The 24,773-nt window shown below is 27.0% G+C and overlaps 1 protein-coding gene across 3 annotated transcripts in view; it reads right to left on the bottom strand.

The window, feature by feature from the left end:
* The window catches only part of LOC105847872 (death-associated protein kinase 2), a 77,026-nt gene that overhangs the window by 24,377 nt on the left and 27,876 nt on the right, over window positions 1–24,773 (bottom strand). Inside the window, exons 1-9 of one of the 3 annotated variants that reach the window (XM_065816866.1) lie at window positions 24,632–24,726; window positions 23,378–23,442; window positions 23,025–23,246; window positions 15,767–15,905; window positions 15,439–15,611; window positions 13,944–13,970; window positions 12,737–12,889; window positions 11,731–11,782; window positions 5,791–5,868 (exon numbers count right to left, since the gene is read on the bottom strand). In XM_065816866.1, coding sequence (XP_065672938.1) covers window positions 5,791–5,868; window positions 11,731–11,782; window positions 12,737–12,889; window positions 13,944–13,970; window positions 15,439–15,611; window positions 15,767–15,905; window positions 23,025–23,246; window positions 23,378–23,439 — 906 coding nt within the window. In that variant the 5' untranslated portion in view covers window positions 23,440–23,442; window positions 24,632–24,726. Of the gene's footprint in view, window positions 1–5,790; window positions 5,869–11,730; window positions 11,783–12,736; window positions 12,890–13,943; window positions 13,971–15,438; window positions 15,612–15,766; window positions 15,906–23,024; window positions 23,247–23,377; window positions 23,445–24,078; window positions 24,200–24,631; window positions 24,727–24,773 lie in introns of those variants that run through there. The other 2 variants (XM_065816864.1, XM_065816865.1) reach the window with 2 other exon arrangements.

Below are 24,773 nucleotides of genomic sequence, written 5' to 3'. Positions count from 1 at the left end.
GTGTATATACACTTCTTCTTTCAGCATTTTTTATTTTTTCGAAGTATAATATAACTTGCGTTATTAGGTATCCTTTTAAACTAAAAAAGCATTGCACTCGAAATGCTAAAATATATATCATAAGATATAGTTATATAGAGTATAGGTCTTTAATTTTTTTTTGGTGATTGTTCATATATAGAACTTGCCAGTAAAATTTTCATAATTTATTTAAACTGTCTACACTACTTTCTATGCCTACAAAAAGAATGTAATTTATCATATTTTTTTAAAAAAGTGATATTTTAACAGGCTGCTGCAAGTGTTAAAATGAGGTAACTTTGAGGTACAAGAACTCAAAAACTGTTTAAAATCAGTCAAAAACATCTACAAAAATAAATAACTTGGGTGAAGAATTATTACCCTAAAAAAGTTTATGGTCTGGTAAAAATCGAAAAAATCTACTGTAAGCTCTAGATTCTCAAATTTTCTCAATTTTGGTCAATATTAATTAAATTATAACTTTTGAATGGTTTGGTCAATCAAGCTGAAATTTTCCGGATTGTGTTTTTTTCATAAAAGCTGTGGGTGGTCAAAATTTGAAGCAAATTTGAGGTGGTATACTGATGGTAGTTCATCATGCAGTATTATCAAAGTAATTTTGAGTGTCTGCAACATTAAACTCATAACCAATAAATGAATATTAAAAAAATATATAAATCCAAAAATATTGACCTTGTGCTCAAGCAGCAAAATACCTTGAAAAATGCCACAATTTGTTACTAAATTATTTGGCTTTGAGCATAATTCAAAAAAAAAATTTCTCATGGCATCATAATTGTCTAAATTTCTTTTTTAGATTATTGTGTATCCTGGTTTTTTTCATAATTGTTGTTTAAAATGAAAAAGATTTTGCATAACTAATGCAAAAAAAATAATAAAACTTATTTTATTGCATATTTGCGCAAAATCATTTTTTTTGTGAAATCTTTTTTTAATTTAAACAAAAATTATGAAAAAACTAGGATACACAACAATAGTATAAAATAAAAAAATTTAGACCATTATGATCACATTAGAAAAAAAGTTGACCCGAATTTGGCTTTGTCTAATGCAAAAGCACACTATTCTCAGGTCATAAAACCTCGTATTTTATCTCAAAAATTAGGCTCTCATGACTTCTAGAAAACCTTTAACATTATCAATAATTAAGGGAAATCTGTTATTCCAGCTCTCTTGTATGGTTCAAACTTTGTCACCTCACCTAAAGACAAAGCTGAATTGTTTGCTAAGAACTTTATATCAATATCATCTCTTGATTCCACTAGTTGCATTCTACCCGACAAACAGGTTGATCCATTGCTTGACATTTGTATCACTCCAGCTTCTGTATCTAAAGTGATTTCCTGCTTAGACTCTTCTACAGCTAGTGGTCCGGACAACATACCTGTCATAGTCTTGCAGAAGTGTTCTTCAGAGCTGTCGCCTATACTTTCAAAACTATTTAACAAGTGCTTATTAGAGTCTTGTTTTCCAGCCTGCTGGAAAGCGGCATCTGTTATCCCTATTTTCAAACATTCTGGAGAGCGATCTGACTTATTAGTCATATGATCATCCCATTAGTCTTCTCCCTATCATAAGCACGGTTTTTGAATCTTTAATTAATAATCTTAGTAACTTACTTTCTGATCATTAATATAAATTTAAATTTTCTTGTTCAACAGCTGATCTGCTAACAGTAATAACTATTAGGTTTTATTGTGCATTAGATAGAGGAGGAGAGGTTAAGGCTATCACTCTTGACATTTCTAAAGCTTTTGATAAAGTTTGGCATACTGGTCTTCTCCATAAGCTCTCTTCTTACGGTGATCAGGTAACATCTTTAAGATTACTTATTCCTTCCTTTCCAATTGTAGTATAAAAATTGTCCTCACTGGACAGCACTCTTTTTCATACCCTATAACTTCAGGGGTTCCTCAAGGTTCAATCCTTGGCTCTATACTTGTTTAAATTTACATTAAAACCATATATCAAAACCATTGCAAAATTAGCATCTGCAAAGGTTGCATCACTTTATTGTGCTCGACACTTTCTTACTTTAGATTCTATTCTTTATCTCTATAAATCTCAAACCGGCCCTTGTATAGAATACTGCTCCCATATCTGGGGCGGATCTTCCAGATATTCTTACATCTAAGGTGACATTGTTCGCTGATGATACTACCATTTATTCTTATCATGATAAGAAGCCAACACACACTGATTGCTTGAAGGGGGCATTCCAATTTGAAAAAGATCTCACTTCTGCTACAGCACGGGGCTCACAGTGGCTGGTGAATTTTAATTCAGATAAAAACCCAATTTTTTTCAGCCAATCATTATTGCAATAATTTAGATCTTTATTTATTTATGAGCGGTTATGTACTCAATGAGTCATCTTCCCTTCATCTTCTAGGATTAACTCATCGCAAAATTAGCATCTGCTAAGGTTGCATCTCTTTATCGTGCTCAACACTTTCTTACTCCGGATTCTATTCTTTATCTCTATAAATCTCAAATCCGTCCTTGTAAGGAATACTGTTGCCATATCTGGGGCGGAACTTCCAATGATGCCCTTTCTCTTTTAGACAAGGTGCAAAAATGCATTGTAAACATAGTTAGAACTGCTTTTGCAGCCAACCTCCCAATTACTACAATTACTAAACGCTTAAATATTGCTGGGTTGGTCACTGTATATATAATATTATTGTATTTAGATCAAAATATAAATATATATATATATATATATATATATATATATATATATATATATATATATATATATATATATATATATATATATATATATATATATATACACACACACACACATATATATATATAGTGAGTCCAAATAATCGTATTTTTACGTTATCCGGGTAATCGAGTATTTATTTTTTTAATTACCCGGGTACCCGGGTATCCGGGTAAAGGAAAAAAAATTTATCCACACCATGTTGTGTTAATTAAATTTAAAATAAAATGCAACAATTTTAGTTTAAAATCTATTTTTTATTTAAAAAATAATACTTTAAAAATACAAGTTTGTCAACCGTTTCCATTTTCAACTGATTTCGGGTTTTTGCGACAAAAGCTGAAGCTACCGAAAACACTCTTTCACTTACTGTTGACGTTGGTTGTATTGTCAATAATGCTGTAAAAAGTTTTCCAATAGAGTCACCTCGTTTTGAACAATCTTTCTCCCACAACTTCATTTCTTTTTCCAATGTGGATTTTCTCTCATTATTTTCTTTCGGAACAGTCATAATTAATTCAATTGTTTTTTGGAGTTCATCATAATTTGAAACCAAACCATTATTTGAAATTATTTCTTCATTTTCAATTGTTAACTCTGTACCCATCTGTGTGTTTGCAGGATCTTCATTGAACAGCCTTTTGAAGGTTTCTTTAGCCAATAAATGAATAGAACTTTTTTTAAATAAGTAAAATGGCAGGTAATCTCTGGTTTAGGATAATTTCCAGATTGTAAAAAACGCAAGAGTGATACTACATCCTCATTTCGTCTTTCTTCAATTCTTTTCTTCAAAGCAGTGAACATTTCCATGGCTAACTGCGTATTTGTTTCTTTTAGATTGTTTAGCAAAAAAATGCATACTCCTTCAGCTTTTAAAAGATTATTATTATCTTTACTGAGCTCTTTAACAGCAAGCTCAACCGTTGTAAAACATGTGATATTTATTCTAAAACTTTGATATTTTTTTGTGAACATTTTTGCTGACCTAATTCCATTAGAGCCTTATGTATACAATCGTATATTTTTATGAAACGATTTACCATTGTTATTATTGAGTTCCATCTTGTTTTGCAATCGAGTAGCAATCGTAACTTTTTGCCTTCTTGATCTATTATATGCTTTTCAAGAACACTGCTTCGAACTGAAGAATATTTGAAAAATATAATAATTTTTCGTGTTTCATCAAGAATTTTGCCAATGTCTTCACAAAAGATTGGTAATTGTCTAACTAAATCATTTTGGAAATTTAAGTTACCATCAAAAGCAAATGCATCAGCTACCTCATCATTTTGTTCGGTAGTTTCAACACAATCATCATCTGCTAAATTTTCATCATATTCTAAATTCTCATCATCTTGGAAATTTGTATCAAATACCGCATCATCATTTGTAATTAAACTCCCACTTTTTTTATAAAATACATCAAGTACAGCAAGATGTATAGCATGGTTATAGCATAACTGAGAAAATGGTAAAATATTTTCCCCATATTTTACCATGACTGATGCTCCATCATGTGTGGATCCGACGATATCATTATCCATTTCAATTCCATAATCTTTAAGTTTTGCTTTTACCAAATCGATAGTGGCATTTAAATCACAAGAACCTATTATTGCAGATAGACCCAAGACTATAGGTGGCTTTGTTGCTGAATGAAGAGTGATATTCATGAGCCTTCTAACGTTTATATCACTCCATTCATCGACAGTAATACTGAATCTCTCTCCGGTTTTTTTTTGCTCTAATAACGACGCCATTAATTCTTCTTTTTTTTCTTTATAAAAATCCATTATATATTTCATTACCGTTGTTTCACCTTTTGGCATTTTATAATTACGACTTGCTACGAAACCCCTAATGGCTTCAGATGAAGTAATTCCTTTGATGCTAAATCCATCTTTTGTCGCACATTTCGCCAATAATTCATTCAATGATTCTCGACTTATGAAATCTATTATTCCATTTCCAACTGATTATGTGTTTTTCGAAGAAGACGCATCAGTTTCATTTGTGTCGCCCAAATTTCTTTTTTGTAAAGATATGCTATGTAATTTTAAATGATTAATCATTCCAGTAGTATTAGATCCCGGACGTTGAATTATAGATTTGCATATGTTACAAACTGACTCCGATTTCTCTTTTTTTGTAAAATATTTCCATACCTCTGATTTTTTCTGGGTATATGTAAATAAATCACTAAAATAAAAAATCACAACATAAAAATTGAAAATTGAAATTTATACGTATTTAAATATGCATTTATTACTTGAAATTTAGTACATTTTACTCAAAACACTTCACTTACCAAAGGCAGCTATATTAGAAAATTAAGTATTTATTTTATTTATTTCACAAATTTTTTTTTAAATATTTCACTTTCTTGCAAATTTTACGTCGTACAACTTCAAATTACAAATGTTATTTATTTTATGTAACTTAGTTAAAAAAAAACTTTTGAAACTTAGTTAAAAATCAACGATTGCTAAGCAACTTTATTACAGAAGGAAAAGAAGAAAAAACGGTAGAATACTGATACTCGATTGATTAATAGTTAAATGAATGTGCAATATTTACATTTTTTTGTTTAAATATTATACTCGATACTCGAAAAAAATATTCCGAGTAGTCGACTACTCGGAACTTGCTTATAAAGTATCAATTATTCGGGTACTTGGGTAATCGATAATCGTAATTGGATTCCCTATATATATATATGCACATATATATGAGTCTTTATACAAAATATTTCTGTAAAATATGTTTGTAAAAATTGTTAAAAAAATTGCTAAAAACTTGTAAAATGTGCTATTAGGTCAAGTAGTCAAAAGCAATTTTTTAGTAGAGAACATTTAATATAAATATTTTCACATTACTTTAGTCAAATATATTGTACATTATGATTTTTAAATAGATGAACATAAATAAAACTTACAGAGAAAAATTAAATAATTTTTTAATAATAATCTTGACCTTATTGAATATTATCTTTACAATATTTGTAAATTATAACTTACCATCCATCTTCTCTTAGCCAAATAGTCTTTTAGTTTTGAAGTGGCAATAACTGCTGAGTTAGAGTGATCTTGTGGTGACTGTAAAACAACCATAGTTAATGTCAACACAATATACATACATACATACATACATACATACATACATACATACATACATACATACATACATACATACATACATACATACATACATGGGTCAAATCATTATATTTCAACCAATGGCTTGTGGGGTACCATCTCTGATTTTCCTGATTTTTACATATCATTATCTAAATGATGTAAATAGGTTAAATGTGCAATTTCAGAGTTCCAAGTGCAACGGTTTAGAAATTATAGCCTTACAAACACTCTCAGGTAGCCCCCCTCGGTTCCTCGAATGGTAAAAATAGACAACTTTAAGGCCTTATAACTTTTTTCTAACTTTCAGCAAGTGGCTCATTTTTTCTAGAACTATTTTCTAGATATTTCTGTCTTAAAATTTGTGATTTTCATTAGCTTGTATCATGTTAGAAAAAACTACAGCCTTCTAAACTTTGGAAAATTTTGTAAATTGCTAAATAAAGGCAAAATGAAGTTAACCGTAGTATTTTTCTATTCATCAACAAGTCCTTACATGTTAGTTTTCTAATTAGCTACAATGGTCTACAACAAATTGGCAAAATATAAGCAGATTGTTACATTTTAGAAATCAGTTTTATCTAAAAATATATAGTCCACTTTACTAAAAAGTCCCATTTTCAGCCATTTGGGGATGGCTCGTAAATTTTTCTAACACTTTATATTGATCTGATATTAACAGCAAATAAGGCCATTATATCTAACTATATAAAAATGTAAACATCACAAACTTGTCATGTTCACAACAAAAATGGCAGCATTTTTTATTAACCCTATTTTTCAATTATCAGGGCTGAATAGTGTTATTGGAAACCAGTGCCCCTCCAATCTGCTTTCTGGCCCATGTGAGGGATGTAACCCACTATCTGTAATTTGTTTTACAAAATTTTATATAATTGCTATAAAAACCATTTCTAGCCCAGCATTGTTGTTTATGTGAAAAGCATAGTTATCTTTTTTACAAAATTCTTGTATTCTCCCTTAATAATGGCAATACATAATAATGTAGTTGAAAACAATTATATATGATAATTCATTTCATCCTTTTTTTAATAAGATAAGAGTAAAATCCTCTAGTGTTTTTGAGCTCAGGGTCATGTAATATGGCAATAATGTCACTAACTGGATACCAATGGATATCTGTGGTTGTTGGATACTTGAAATAATTGCCTGCTTTTTGTAAACAGCTAATACAAACTGTGTCAGCTTTAAGATCAGTTATCTTTCCAGGAAAGAATTCACCAAAATAATTCACTAATACCCAATCAATAATATTGATATCAGTATTCATCGATTTTTGTGTATTAATGCAAGTATCTTCCAGCATGTGAAAAGAGTCAAATGTACTGCTCATTGATGTTACATAAGCTTTTAAACAGCATGATTGAGGTGAGAAATAATGGTATGAGCGAGTACCTTTGATGGCAGGAACATTCTCAAATCGTTTAGCAAACACTTCATGTGTAATAGCAGCTATTTCGGTTTCAGAAATGTAGATAAATCTGAAAAAGAGTTAACATAAATCATAATTCTATTTCCAAATATGTATTTAGTAAGGTCTTGTTTTAAGGAATCCTTTTCTATACTATTTGATTTTTTATAACTAAACATTCATACGTTATTTTTATTATTTTTGTTTAAATGCCTATTATGATATAGGATACTAGACATCAATTGTTTAGAAAAATATCATAACCTAAATGTACATACACTTTGACAATAGCATGATATATACCTGATGTTTTTAATTTTTTCTTTAGCAACTAAGAACATGTCTCTCGGTGTCAAAAATTGCCAATTGGCCTTTGAAGGGATAGGTTATGAATAACTCTTTTCACTGTACCACCTATTCCATCACATGCACTTTTTCCATGTGCAGTCCCAAAAAAATGCCAGTCTGCTTTTAGTCCATAGTCTTTTTCATGAAAACACAGGTTTTTCAAATTAAACCTAAAATACAATAAGAAAAAAACCTATTCAGTTAAAGATTATCAATTTTGTATCCAATTTCAAAAACATCATTTCAAGGGCTGAAAATAGTTTGTCTAGAATAGGTAATTGTTATCAAATTTTTTTAAAAATATTGTGATATGAAAATTTAACCTATTTTTATACTGGCTGCTTGCAACATCAGTGAAATAATTGATCTTCTGAACTTGTGGATATTCCTCTTTCAGAATTGGTATGATTTTGGAAACATAACTGAAAACTGCCTCAGTATTGTGAATTAGATTGTCAGATATAACACAATAACATTTGCTTTCTGGTGATTGGTTTCCATTTAAAGATTGCACATATATGATAAATGGATGGAGAGTTGCTTGATTTTTGGAAAAATAGGATGACTGAACTTCATCTTGTATAATAAATGAAAAATTTTCAGCAAAATCCATTTGCATAATACATTCATTTGGCTTCATGTTTTCTTTGAGCTGGTTTAAAAAGAATGTCTGTGATTTGCTGACATAATGATGTTTTGTGAGGTTATATAACTTGTCTGTTAACTCTTCTAGAAACTCATCAGGACTTTTAACTATAGTTTCCAAGGAGCATCTATCAGTCTTCAACCATTGCTTATAAGTTATTTCATTTGCTGAATCCCCTAACAGTTCATTTAACTTTTTTTCAATTCTCTTTTTTCCAGGACACTTCTCACACTCATGAAACATACATGGTTTATTTTCTATTGAACATACAGCTAAGGCCATCAGATCTTTTGACTTTATTTCATTTTTTAATGATTTAACCATAAGATTTGGATTTTGATAGTCAATACAAACACAGACTGTGTGCGTGCCAGATTTTCCTGCAACAATACAATGTTGTGGCCTTAAAAGAGCATATGATGTCAGTCCCACCTTTACTACACCATTAGATTTTGATTCTTCTAACCATTTCTGGTAAAGTTCTGAAAGATTGCATAGTATGAGTCGTTTCTGAATGTGCTGTCTACCATCAACTGTCTTTATGCTAATGTAATCCTTTGCTCCTGGCAATAACCTGCTGTTACTATCATCCTCATAAAAGTTGACAATTTGATTTACAACTTCAGTAGTCAATTTTTTAGGATTTCTTATGTCTGTTGATCTCTCACCAAGGATTCCTTTAACATCCCGCAAAGCTCTAGCTTGCTTCACCATATATTGTGTTGTTTTAAATTCATTTATTGTTTCCTGAATAGTCCAATGGACTGGAGCTAAAGTGAGCAATTTTATTTTTTGTGAAATATTGATCTCATTACGAAACTTTTGTTTAAGCTGTTCTACAATAAAATCTAAAGAGGAACTTTTGAGCATACTAATTTGAAGCTCATCTCGTTCAGATGCATTCAATGATTCATTTAGCAACTTAACTTTCTTTTTTATTTTATTGTCTATTTGTAGCATACTCATGCTGGATGATCTTTTAATAGGAGACACACCAAATTTAACAAGACAAGGATTTATAGTATCAATTTGTGTGACAGAGTTATCAGGTGATATGTAATCTGGGTCATGTCTCTTGTCAACTTCTTCAACATTCTTGATTTTTCTTACACAACAAAACATTTTTTTTTCCCAGGAATTAAATTAGAGTCCAGTTGATTATGCTCCAGAGTGACAGTTGTCAGGTTTCCTTTAACAATCTTTGAATGAATTGAGAACGGGTCACAACATGATTTATTGTATGTTGAATAGTAATTAATAAATTGTAACCTATGGTGAGTGCAAATTGTATGCAAATGAATATTTCTTATTCCAGTTCTTAAGGTCAGCAGGTATTTATCTTCATTTACTATTTCTGAAATTTCAGACTGACTGCAGTATGTATTTTTATGACAATCTAACTTTAGTTCAATACCAATAGAACAAGTATTCATGTTTATCTAATAAATTTAATTAAGATGAAATATTATTGAACCTTCTTATGTATAATTTTCTATGAAGTTATATAGGAGAAGTAAGTTCAATAATGATTTGATTACATATATATATATATATATATATATATATATATATATATATATATATATATATATATGTATGTATGTATGTATGTATGTATGTATGTATGTATGTATGTATGTATGTATGTATGTATGTATGTATGTATGTATGTATGTATGTATGTATGTATGTATGGATATATGTATATATATATATGTGTATATATATGTATGTATACATACATATATACACACATACATACATACATACATACATACATACATACATACATACATACATACATACATACATACATACATACATACATACATACATACATACATACATACATATATACATACATAAGATCCAACAATTAAAAACACACACAAATAATGTAATGAAAAAAATGGAAACAAACTGCAATAGCAAAGTTTATTGAACAGAAAAATATCAAGGTAAGTTATTTTGAGTTATAAATGCTTATATATTTACATTTGCAAAAGGGTATATTATATAGAATCATTGCATTTTTAGATAAATAGTTAAAATTAACTAATAAAATTGAAACTCATACTTTGTTAAAAAACTTATTTAAACAAAACATTAAATCAATATTGTAATGGCTTGATTAGTCTTGTTATACTTCATATTGCCAGTAATGTATGAACCCACTGTCCTACTACTGCCTTGAATTATTAGCAATTCAATCAACTATAAAAAAATCATCATAATAAAGATTAAATCGCAATTTTATGATTAACTAAATTTTTTTTTGAATGTCACCTTTTAAAAATAATGCAGGCTCTATATAGTTATCACCCCTTTAGTTGTGCTCCTATCCGGTATAAAGTCCAGATCAGGGAGAAAGTAACCAACCATATCTCTTTTTTTTTAAGAAATGACTTATGATAGGCTACATCCCTCACATGGGCCAGAAAGCAGGTTGGAGGGGCACTGGTTTCCAATAACACTATTTAGCCCTGATAATTGAAAAATAGGGTTAATAAAAAATGCTGCCATTTTTGTTGTGAACATGACAAGTTTGTGATGTTTACATTTTTATATAGTTAGATATAATGGCCTTATTTGCTGTTAATATCAGATCAATATAAAGTGTTAGAAAAATTTACGAGCCATCCCCAAATGGCTGAAAATGGGACTTTTTAGTAAAGTGGACTATATATTTTTAGATAAAACTGATTTCTAAAATGTAACAATCTGCTTATATTTTGCCAATTTGTTGTAGACCATTGTAGCTAATTAGAAAACTAACATGTAAGGACTTGTTGATGAATAGAAAAATACTACGGTTAACTTCATTTTGCCTTTATTTAGCAATTTACAAAATTTTCCAAAGTTTAGAAGGCTGTAGTTTTTTTCTAACATGATACAAGCTAATGAAAATCACAAATTTTAAGACAGAAATATCTAGAAAATAGTTCTAGAAAAAATGAGCCACTTGCTGAAAGTTAGAAAAAAGTTATAAGGCCTTAAAGTTGTCTATTTTTACCATTCGAGGAACCGAGGGGGGCTACCTGAGAGTGTTTGTAAGGCTATAATTTCTAAACCGTTGCACTTGGAACTCTGAAATTGCACATTTAACCTATTTACATCATTTAGATAATGATATGTAAAAATCAGGAAAATCAGAGATGGTACCCCACAAAGTTTTCTTGAAATTGGTTGAAATATAATGATCTGACCCACATACATTCATACATACATACATAAGTATATGTTTCATAAAAAATAGGCGCAGTAAAATATTGAGTTCATTTTCTTTTTTAAAACATCATAAAAACCCATCCATATATAATAAAGACTAAATTTTTTTTGAAAGTTTGAAAGTGCTGTATATATAAAGCACTGTATATAAAAAGCAAATAGTATTCACCATATGTATAAGCCAGTCATGTTTTAGACAACCTTCAGCAGTCAATCTCTTTCTACAAATATAAAATACATATATTACTACTTGAACAATTGAAAAAAGTGCATTAATATAAACGAGTGACTTAGTTTGAATAGAAATGTTTGCTTTATTATACAAACTTGCTTGAGATAGATGTTGCCTAATATGCAGGGTTATATTCATATAAAGATTGACACTGATTGGTTGACTGGATTAAAGATAAAGAAAAACTTGGACAAGCTACAATAAATTACAATAAAGATAAGCATTCTTTAGAAACATCACTCCATTTTTCAAGAAACTTATTATGAAAATTATTCATAAGATTTTTAGGATAACTATGCATAACATGATATTGAAACATGATAACATGAAACATGATCACATGATACATGATCACATGAAACATGATCACATGAAACATGATCACATGAAACATGATCACATGAAACATGATCACATGAAACATGATCACATGATCACATGAAACATGATCACATAAAACATGATCACATGAAACATGAAACATGATCACATGAAACATGAAACATGATCACATGAAACATGATCACATGAAACATGATTACATGAAACATGATTACATGAAACATGATTACATGAAACATGATCACATGAAACATGATAACATGAAATATGTTAACATGAAACATGATAACAATGACAATCTTATAAAAACATAAACTGATATAACAACAATTTTTCTAATAAAAAAAATTAACTTTTTGAAACTTATTATAATATTACTAATTATAAAAAATGTTATATTTATAAAATAAAATGTTATTTTATAAATATAAAATTTTTTACAGACTTACTAAAAGGGGGTGCCTGAAATATACGTCTGCCAAATACATAATATCATAACAAGATATAATAAAAACTATCAACATAAAAATATTAATACAAAACAAAATTTAAGTTTATACTTCTTTTTATGTTATTTTTTTATGTTGCTTTTTGTACTCACTTTGGTTGTTTAATCAGTAAATTTGAAATAAACTCCAAAGCGTAATTTGATATGTGACCAAAGGATTCATCATCAAATTCATAATCAACTCTACCAATAGCTTCTAATGTTTCTTCGTTTGTATCACCAAGGAAAGGAGAAGCACCACTTACTCTTCAAATACAAAGTTAGTCAAGTATGAATATCCATTATATAGTTAAATAAAAATTAAATAGTTTATTAAAAATAACAGCAGTAATTATTGAACTGTGCTAGTACAGTTAATTCCTGATAACTCAAAACTCCAAGCGACCAAGAAAAATGGTTCGACTTATCGAATGTTCAACTAAAGCGAATTCTCATTAAGTCGAACTTTGACTGATATAAGAGTTAAGATAATTTTTCTCTAATCAAAAGTATTTTTAAAAAAAATCATTTTCTTTATGGTTAAAGTTAAAAATACATTAAATTTACACTAATATACTAATAAAAGCATGGAAAATGTTCAATGAATGAAGTTAAGGGTTGTATTCAAGCAGTACAATCAAAAGATAACATTCAAAAAAAGTTTAGCAACACAATGACTTCCTTACTATTTGATAAAATTGCGTCTAAAAGCAACTGGTCTTTTATTTAGAAATTCATTATAACTATGAAATAATTGTTTTTAAACAGTTTTTGTAATGATTTATCTCATTAACATTTTTATTATAGCATTAATTTACTTCTGATAACGATCTATTCTATTTAGATATAAATACAACAAAAAAATAAAGAAAAAAATAGGCCACAGTTATTTATGTTTTATATGAAATGACTTCTAAAAAAAATTGTAATTATGTCATTTTTAATTACTTTGATTTTCATACAAAAAGTTCAAGTTATTCAAAGAAATTTGCTGAATAGGGATAAAAAAATGGTTTAACTTTACAAAGTTAAAGTTAAATGAGGTTCGACTTAACCGAAGAACTTTAATAGTAATCGATTAGACAATTTCAAGGGACCAAATGAAATAGTTTGAGATTAAAGTTCAAGTAAGGCGGTGTTCAACTTACCGAGAATTAACTGTATTATAATAATATTACAACTACATTACATATATTTATAAAAATATAAATAATAGACAATTAAATAACATAACACTGATATAATTCACAGAAATTTCTATTATTACAAATGTTAAAGTAATAAAATAAAAGTTTCTGATAATAAAAAAAGATATGCTTACAAAATATATGCTAAAACACCAATTGCCCTAAATGAATAACAATTAATTAAAGCAAAATAAGTAATTTAACAAAAAATAAAAATAATTGCATAAGTGTTAAAAACATAAATGTTTTTCTTAAAAACAAAAAAAAAACAAAATCTTTTCCTTTATCAAAAATATTTTATTTAAATGCAACAAAAAATATTTAGTAAGTAATTATTTGATAATTTATTTTCCAAAGCATATATAATTAAAATAAAAACAATATAAAATAATTCTATTTTTATATCAACTTATATAAAATATTAAAAAACAAATACCAAACTTAAAAAAACCAAACAGTAAATTAATTATACTTGAACAAATGTGACTTTCTAATGTATAGAAATATATTAGCCAGTCCGATAAATTAAGTTTAATTTATGATCTAAAATTTTTTTCTAAAAGTTAAACTTTTAAAATAAAAGAATATTAAATAAAGAATAAAAAAATTAGGAATTTGGAAAAAAAAAATTTTTAAAGATTTTTTTTTTAAACTTTACTTCCAAACTTCATTCTGGAATTGCATTCGCTCATCCAAGATTTATAACTCAATTATATCAAATCCTGGCAGTCTCCACATTAACTTACGGTTTAGAATTTACAAAAAGATTGATGTAAAATTGCAAAAACTAGAGCGCATTAAAGTCACTTTTCAACCTTTTAAAATACTGCAAAAATTATATTCTTTATTTTAAAATCAAAAGATTTTAAAATAAAGAATATAATTTTTATAAAATTATATTCTTTATTTTATATTATATTAATTATTTATATATAAAATGTATATACCAGAAAAAATTAAATTTTTTTATTCAACTTTAGAGCAATTTATCAATTTCTGATATTATTGGATCTCAACAGAACAATTGCACAACACAACAATCTTTTGCAGACAGTGTCCAACAGATGTGCGGTAATAGTGGATTATTCCACTATTACCGCACTTTTATAAAACTTAAAGAATTTTGAAAAGAGGATTGGTTTGAGGTTTCAGCTGATAAAATCGCAAAAAAGAACTTTGAAATGCTCAATAGAATAGTGAAATATAATAAGAAAACATTTATTTTTCTTAATTCTAAACTTTTGCATTTTTATCTAGCAACCATACTAACAGTGGGATTGGTTTAATAAAATATTTAATTTTTAATTAGAATACTGTACACCATTCAAAATTCAAAAAGTTAAATAAAAATTTATTTTTAAAGCATTCTATAATTTTACTTATGTTCTCTATTTATAGTGCATGTCTGTCATTCAAAAGTATGATCAGTGGTTGCGGAGCATTTAATATTGTGAATATTTTTTTATAGAAATGACAATGAAACTTTAAAAATTTAAACTTGTAAGTTAAAACTTTTTTTTTGCTATTTCTTTTAGTATTAACTAATAAAAAAAAAAGATGGAAGTGTTAAACTTTGCATATATTTTGTGTCAAAGACTAAACAAAACAAAAAAAAGTTATATAAATTACCACATGTCTGTATAGCATCCAATTGGTTCATAGTTTACAATTTCTGGAGCAACAAACTCTGCAGTTCCCATTATTTCTCTCACATCTTTACCTGGAACCAGTCTCTGTGCTAATCCAAAATCAACCAACTTGATTTCTGATGAATTTTTAGATTGTAGCACTATGTTTTCAGGCTTAAAAATACATTCTAATTAAAAAACTCTCAAACTAATATACTTTTTAGTAATACTTATATATAAATCTAAAAATTTAAACAGAAATATTAAAAAGAAATTTAATATTACAATTATGATTCGAAAAACTCATCATTTTTAAAATATAAACTAACCTTAATATCTAAATGAACTATATTGAAACTATGAATGTGTTGAACAGCTTCTAAAACTTGTATCATGTATGAGCAGGCATCACTTTCTTTCAAATATTCACTTTCACATATCTTATCAAACAATTCTCCGCCGGTTAACCTTTAAAAATATATACATATATATATGTATATATATATATATATATATATTTTTTTTTATATTAGCATATATAGATTTACATTTACCAACGTTTTTTTGCCAACCATGGAATGACTCACTTAGCTTTTATTTATGTACACACAGAGATATGTGTGTGTGTGTGTGTGTGTGTGTGTGTGTGTGTGTGTGTGTGTGTGCGTGTGTATGTGTGCATACACAAATAAAAGCATTGGTGAGTCATTCCATGCAAAATGGTCTTAAATTTTAGGTTTTCGAGATGGACCACTGCCAATTTTGATAAATATTGGTGGATTTATTTATTTATGTTAAAACAATGGTAATCAAACATTTTATCTCACATACTGTCTGATTTTATCATAGACCATCAGAAATTACAGATGCAACACTTACTATATAACGCTGATCTAAAAGGAAAACCAAAATAAAATGTTTGGGCAGGCTTTCAGTGATATTCATTTAGGGCGAAACTGTTTTCAACAAAAAATTTGCTCTTGCATAAATGTAAGATGTAAATGCAATAATGTAAATTTACATTATATTTTCTGATTAGTTTTAATTATAGTGCATCCTTACAGTGCATACAACTCTTACGATGCATACAAATGCACAGAAGGAAATAAAACTGGTATAAATATAAATAAATACATCATTTCATGTGCAAGAGTTTGTATTTAATAAAGAATAGTTTAATAATTAAAAAGAATCTTAAACTTTAATGTCATAAAAGTTGTACAAAGTTATAAGTTATGACTATAAATATGATAAAGTACTTATCTTTTAACTTGACAATAAATTTTTTTTCTTTTAATAAAAACTTATTTAACAGCCCATTACTAATGGGTTATGACAACAACTCCATGGTATTGAGCCAAATATAAACAAGGAAAATATAAAAAAATAACAATATATTTGTTAATGTGTTATAATTATTATTTATGATAATTATTAATTATTTGAAATTATATTTGTTTTAAACATAAAAGTTAATTTTTAATACAAACAATTGATAATTAGGTTAATTTCTAATGTCAGTTATACTTATTTTCCTTTAACTAATCCTTTACGAGTTTTATTTCCTCCAACAGATGTAATAATAGAATATAGAATAGTTTAGCACTATGTCTAAACAATGTCAAGTTTACTATAATTACTAATGCTGGTTTTCAAAAATATGCCATATATTAATCTTACTTGTATTTTATCTAACAGATTTCCAGAAGATTTTTTGTTACAAAATAAATGGATGGTTGCAATGCCTAAAGAAAACTTTAATCTAACAAAAAGTTTGAAATTTATTTTGTGTTACACTAAATTTGTGTGTTGTCAGCAATTTGAGTTCAAAAAAGTAACTTAAAAAAGATATCAAATATTTTTAATTTTCCAAGTAGTTTAGTGAAACTAGTCTATTAATATTATAAACCTAAGAAAATCTCTATTAAAAAAAAAAAAAAAAAAATGATGCTACAGCCTTTGACAAAGGCTATAGCACAATTTTTTTTTCAAAGGATGATTCAGCTGACAAAGGCTTTGTTGGCTGAATCATCTTTTAATGCTTATCACCCTTAAAACCTAACCTAAATTTTCTTAACATTTTAAATGGCTGCAAGCAAATAAAATTACTAAAAGCAAATTTATTCAGAAGAGATTCTGAATTAAAGATGGTGTAACTCCTTGGATGTCACAAATTATCATTGCTACATTACCTTTTTTCTTTAGTGTGCTACCTGCTCCAAACGTGTGCTACCTTAAGGTAGCACATCATTTTTCCTAAAATTGTTGTTTATCAAAAATTATACTAAGAAGAAAATGGGGCAAAATGGTGAATGGGGCAAGATGGCTTTTCATATAAAAACTCAACAAAAAAACATCAAAATGGGTGAAAACAAAACTTTATTTGCATCTTGTATTTTAAAAGGCTAATTGATTTTTTTAAATATTATTAACACAATTTAATATGCATAAGTTGACTTTTTGCGCTTAAAAAAATACCTCAGTTTCGGTTATTAATAACCAATGGCATCCTTCAGGTATAACTTTTTTAGGATCATTTTTTAGCAACATGTTAATTGGTAGTTTTAAAAATTTTATAAAATTGGAGGTATAAATCGCATAATAAGTCATCTTGCCCAGTCACGTGACCAAATGACAAATTAATGAACTTTTTATTTTAATTTAATTTTAATTTATTTCAAATTTTTTTAATTGCAGACCGAATATTTATGCAGGCAATAAATAATTAAGATAACATAAACATAATGACAAAGTATTATTGCAACATGACTGATAGTTTTGCAACAACTCAGGGCTTTCAAAACGTTTGCCATCTTGCCCCATCTTCACCTATACATTTTAGAGATTTTTAAATTTGAAAAATCTTTTGTATGGTTTTGCCACACTTTGACACGCAGTGCAACAATAAAAAATACATGCTATCTACAGACTTGTCAAGGCTTTCCTATTTGGCGAGAGTTTCTTGAATTTTAAAGAACATTTATCTCCCTCCCGCATTTACAAAAATAGCATTAATATATATATTAGCCAATCCCATAATTATTTTTGATAACCACTTTTATGTGGAGTGGCTATTGAGTAGTATTGAGGTCATATTTATATAAAAAAAAAATTATTTTTTATTTTTTCTTATTTGAAGTATTTGCATTGATTATTCAAAGTTATGCTTTTAATTCTGATGAATAGATTCTGATGTGGAATCCACTTAATTTTTTCAACAATATTTATTACTATATGTTCCTGTACCAAAAAAAACACTGTGCTTTTCGATTTAAAATATTTATAATACCTATCTTTCACTGATTACAACAGATAAATTAATACAGGTTATTATAAAGTGATTTTTTGTTGATCTATGAGGTCATTTCCAGTAATGCCACAAACTATTACTTTCACCTTATTTAGGTATATTGGTATGATATTTTTTCATAAAATACTGTTATTGGAGCCTTGAATAAAAAAACCTAAATCCAAAATGTTTACCTTAAAAGTGTGGGAAAAGAGCTTTTGATCTTTTATTGAAAATTAAACTAGATCAAAATGTATTAATGTATTTTAAAAATATATATATACACATACTTTTTGTGTGATTATTTTAGGTGCTCCAAGAAGACCAAATGGTTGCATCACAGAGCACCATGAAATAGCATTTAACTAGGAAGTTCACACTTGCTTTATGTTACAAAAACAGTTAGAACACGCATCGAACTACATATCTCTCAAATCTGAATCAAACGCTGTAAGCACAATTTAATTTCTGCTGTTATATATATATATATATATATATATATATATATATATATATATATATATATATATATATATATATATATATATATATACACATATATATATATATATATATATATATATATATATATATATATATATATATATATATATATATATATATATATATATATATATATATATATATATATATATATTAGGACGACCATTAAAACAACTTTTTCTTTAAATGTCTGCTCTTACCCTCTAAATGTGTTCTATATAATAAAATAATACTGGAAATACTTTAAAAGTATATCATGTTGGGTCTCAAAATTATATAAGAATTTTAAAAATAATCATCATTTTATAAAAAAATATCGCTAAAAAAATTGTAGTCAAAAAATCTTTTTTAATTCCTATTTTTCATTCTTAGTTAAAAAATGTCATTTTTTGGTCACTAAAATCTAAAATAATAATTTAATTAAAAAATGATTCATATTTTCGAAATTTTTTTATAATTTCGCTTCATTTGAGACCCAACATGAGATACTAGTGAAAAACTTTTTTTTTTGATAATTATCAGGACCCTTCTAATGTTTAAAGGTCTTGAGCTACCCCTAAAAATATTTTTTTTTTCAAAAATTTTTTAATTCCAGTATTATTTTATTGTATAGAACACATTTAGAGGGTAAGAGCAGACATTTTTAAAAAAAGTTGTTTTTATGGTCACCCTAAAATTCTTCTGCAAATTCCGTCAAAAATTAGATGAGCAGGATACTAACTTTAAAAAATAATAATCTAACATTTTACTTAAAAAAGCAGGTAATGGTATATATCAGGGGGCGGATGCAGAATTTTTTGATGTTTGAGGAGACTAACCTCTAGACATGGAAAAAAACGACCAAATATTTATATGCTTATACTTATGTCAATTAAAGATGCTTAGCAAAATATTGCAATGATTTGAGCCTGGGAACAAAAAAGCCTTAAAATTTGGGCCATAACTGCCCCAAACATGAGGGCAACAAGTTGATAAAATATTTTTTTTGCTATTCTCAACTAAATTTATATTCAATCAAATATTTATATATTTATAAATTTTAAATTTTATACAATAATCTCTTGTAATATCAAACAAGATATTTTATCAACTTGTTGCTCTGACGTTTAGGGCAGTTGCGGCCAAAATTTTATGGCTTTTTTGCTCTCAGGCTTCAATCATCACATTTTTTTCAATTTAACATTATTCAGTTTAAGTATAAACATAATCTTAAATATCAAAAAGTACTGTATTCCCTCTCCCAAAATTTTTATATAATAAAAACTCACTCTGCTTTGGTTTTTTTCACCATTAATTATAGTTTAATATTATATTTATTTTTCAAAAATAAATATATATAAAACTTGATACTTCAAGTAGAAATATATGTATTTTTTAATCATATAAATATTTACCTTGCCGAATTATAGACGAAATCTTCGTCCAAAAAAAAGTGGAATAATCATTAAAAACAATGAAGGTAAAGCTATTATAACATTGTAACTCCCATTAAAATAATACAGTGTAGCCAGCGTTATGGCAGCGTTGTAATTCTGATGAAAATAACGTTAGTGTAACCAATGTTATCGCAACTTTAGATTTAGTTGGTCGATGTCGCCCAACATAACCCAACATAATGCAATGTTCTGGTAGTACAGAATTAATAAACTCACAACAACAAATTAGGCTGAAAAAGTATTATTTATATTATGTTCTGCTTTTCTTTAATAAATCTTCAATATTTAGAAAAGCCGTCATATCGCGAAGCTTAATAAAGATGTACTTCACAATTACAAGCTGAGATGAAATTGTTTCATTTTATTGTTTTCCAAATGACAAAGATATGTAAGTACTTAAGTGCATAATAGGTATAAGGGGTCGTCCATAAAGTACGTACGCTTTTTTTCTTCAACCCCCCCCCCTTCCCCCCACATTTTGAATTACGCTTTTTTAAGTACCCTCCACCTCCTTAAATGTACCTACGCTTTTAAACTATTTATCTAACATTTTATGGTATTTTTTTTAGTTTAGTGTCTCCTTTCTTTTATAATTGACCCACTGCCCTCCCATCTCCTATACGCCATTTGCAGACCCCCGCTTCCCCTCCGAGCGTACGTACCTTATCGACGATCCCTAATTGAGTTCTTATCAATTAATTTTCTGTCTATTTTTCTTTTTCGTAATTTCTGCGCTACAAGATAAATATCTATTACATTTGTGATTGCTTAGATTCGAAAATTTTACGTTTTGATATTGAGCTACAAATCCATCCCCTTCCCACCCTTTCAAAGACAATAACTTACGTACGCCATTGTATTAGAAAACAATATTATTTATTATTACTTAGTGAATCGATGTATACAAAAACGTTCTTAGTCATAAAAACTATTTCTAAGTCAGACAACTTTAACTATGTATAACACATATATATATCACAAATTTTGATATATATTTTAACAAATCTAATATTTAAAGATGTCAAAAAGCACCCAGATTTTTTTTTTGAATTCATTAAAGTAATAATTTTGGATTTAATAAGTTTTTTCTCGTTCCCCGAAAAAATAGTTTTTAGGACTTAGAACGTTTTTGTATACATCGATTCAAGTAATACTAACTACATTATTTAATTATTTGATACCAAACTCTATTATTTTTAATTATTTAATTATTTGATATCAAATGTAGTTTTTTTTTAAACGGCATATGATACCAGATATAATATTTTTTTAGTATAAAATAGGGTTTTTTTTAGTATCTGCAATATATAAAATTATTTTATATTCAATATACTTGAATATAAAATAATTTTAAAATATAAATATAATACTTTTAATATTTTTATATTTTAAAAAACATCTTCAAATATTAAACAGATTGCAAACAAGTTATGTTATAACTTAATAGTGATTCGTTATCAAACGAATATTTGATAAGAAAGAATATAAAAAAGACACCTTTTTAAACATGTTTTATTTATTTTTATTGTAAAGCTTTTGTTGCGGACCCCGTCGTGATTGCTTTTCAAATAAAATAACACAAAGTCTATACAAGTCGTATTATGCAAAAAAAGATTTAATATTTTAATAGGTATCATAACTGCATTAATCAAGTTATTGCTTGAGTTTAATTATAATAATTATTGTATTTATATAATAGAGGATATCATTTTCCTTGTGTGAGATAAATGTGACAAAAAATAGCCTCGTTATGATACGGCGTGTTATTTGATTTTTTTTTCTTTTTTAGTTATTAATATTGCTAAATATTCCGATTAATAAAATGTTGTTATTCGTAATACTTTATTCTAGTCAAGCAAAATTTATAAATTCTGAAACTGAAGAGATAATTTTGAAAAATTTTTAAAATTTTTTTTCTGTGCATAATTAATTTTAAAGTGCAAGCAATTGTTTAACGTTAACTGTTAACGTAAATGTTTCCAAATAAATATTGTCTAAAAAAACAGTATTGTGGCAATTTCTCAATGAATTAATGACCTTAAAGTTATTATAATCGTTCAAATATTGTTAGCATTTTAAATTAATTTGATACTTACTAGATAGAAACTAGAATAGTAAACTTTTAAACTTATTAAGTTTTTTGATATCTTTCTGTTTTTTTTGTTTGTTTATAAAATTTTTTTAATATTCTTAATACTATGCAGATACGCCTAAAAACGCATTCCGGAGTCTTTGATGCTAATGACTCTCTTTGATGCTAATCTCCTATTCAATTTTTCTTTAAGTTAAAGGTAATGATTACAAAACATGAAAGTCAAAGAAAATTAAAAAAAAAAAAAAAGAAAGAAAAAAACTTACAGCTCTAAAACAAGAACTATTTCGGATCCAATATCAAAAATGTCGTAAAGCTTAATTATTTTAGCATGGTCAATGGCAAACAATATATTTGACTCTCGTTCTATAAGCTCTTTACTCATTCCAATTTTACTTGCTTTGGACCGCTTTAGTTTTATGAACTTAGCCGCGACCTCCAGATTGTTTTCCCTTGAAACGCATTTTTTTACGACTGCAAAGTGTCCTCTATAAATAAAAAAGAAAATTTATGAAAGACAAATCCTAAATGTCTATAAATGATAATAAATACAAAGTGATGAATCTTAAATGTCTATAAATAATAGTAAATACATATATGAATACAAAGATAAACAAACCTTCCGAGTTCTTCTTTGACTTCATAGAATTGTTCAAGGTTTTTTTTATAATTCTGTTCCATTTCCTATTTCACAATAAGAAAAAGCAATAAAAATATTAGAATCAATCTTTCTGTATTTAATATGTAATTATTTCAATGCTTTTAAGCTTGAAATTTCTTTTGTTTTAATTAAATGTTCGTGGCGCATTATGTTTATAAACTTTTGGTTTATTATTGATCTTTCTTGAGTTTTTTTTTTACAGTTTATAAATAAAATGGAATGTTATTTTGTAACATAGGAAGTTAAAATATTTATAGTCTTCGGTTAGAAACTATATTTAAATTCAGTATATATATATATATATATATATATATATATATATATATATATATATATATATATATATATATATATATATATATATATATATATATATATATATATATATATATATATATATATATATATATATATATATATATATATATATATATATATATATATATATATATATATATATTAAAGAAGATAATTTTGTCTTGTCTTCTTTATACATTTAAAAGTTAGCTAAATTAATCATTAATAATAATAACTATATATAGTAATAGTATATATTGTAATGGTAACAACAACTCAAAAACTAAATTAAACAAAATGTAATTATCAATAACATTTTTTAAAAGATTTGTAGAAAGCGAAACGAAAAATTAACTTAATACTTTAACCACTTCAAATGAATCCATATTTGTTTTTTAACTCTGCTTCGTATTTTTAAAAGTAGCGTTTTGATTATTTAAATAAATACTTAATCAGACCATAGTTGTTTTTGTTTCTAACGGGAATTCAGCTGTTTTAACTGCATTTAAAGCGTTCTTATGATTTTTTTTAAATACTTAATACAAATATAAACATTTGGTAAAAAATAGTTTCTATTGCGCTAGGGGAAATAATGACGCCGAAAAGATTATAATATTAGAATATTTGTTAGGAAGTCGAACAACTTTTCGAAGAAATATTTGTTAGGAAATCGAACAACTTTTCGAAGTTCGTTACCTAAAATAAGTGTTATAACGTGAGAAACTTAATAAGATGGATGCAGTCCAAGTTGATCTTTTTTTTTATTATTATTATTTATTTGTGGTCTTGTCAGAAAAAATTATAGTGTTATGGAAAAAGTTGCTCTCTAAAAATAATAAACTTACCACATCTACAAAATTTACCATATATTTACATAATATATTTACTAATATATTTATTAATATATTTACATACCACATACTTTAAATTTTACACTACTGACAAAACTTTACCACATACGGATGGTTAAGCGCAAAACCAGCCTATACAACAGAGTTGAAAAAAATTAGTTTATATTAAAAAATGATTTATGTAGTGTTTCTTTGCAAACACCAAA

Source organism: Hydra vulgaris, chromosome 13 (assembly GCF_038396675.1).
Source record: "Hydra vulgaris chromosome 13, alternate assembly HydraT2T_AEP".
Taxonomy (NCBI): domain Eukaryota; kingdom Metazoa; phylum Cnidaria; class Hydrozoa; order Anthoathecata; family Hydridae; genus Hydra; species Hydra vulgaris.
The sequence above is the reverse complement of the archived record's forward strand: the minus strand, read 5'-3'. Positions and strand labels throughout refer to the sequence as shown.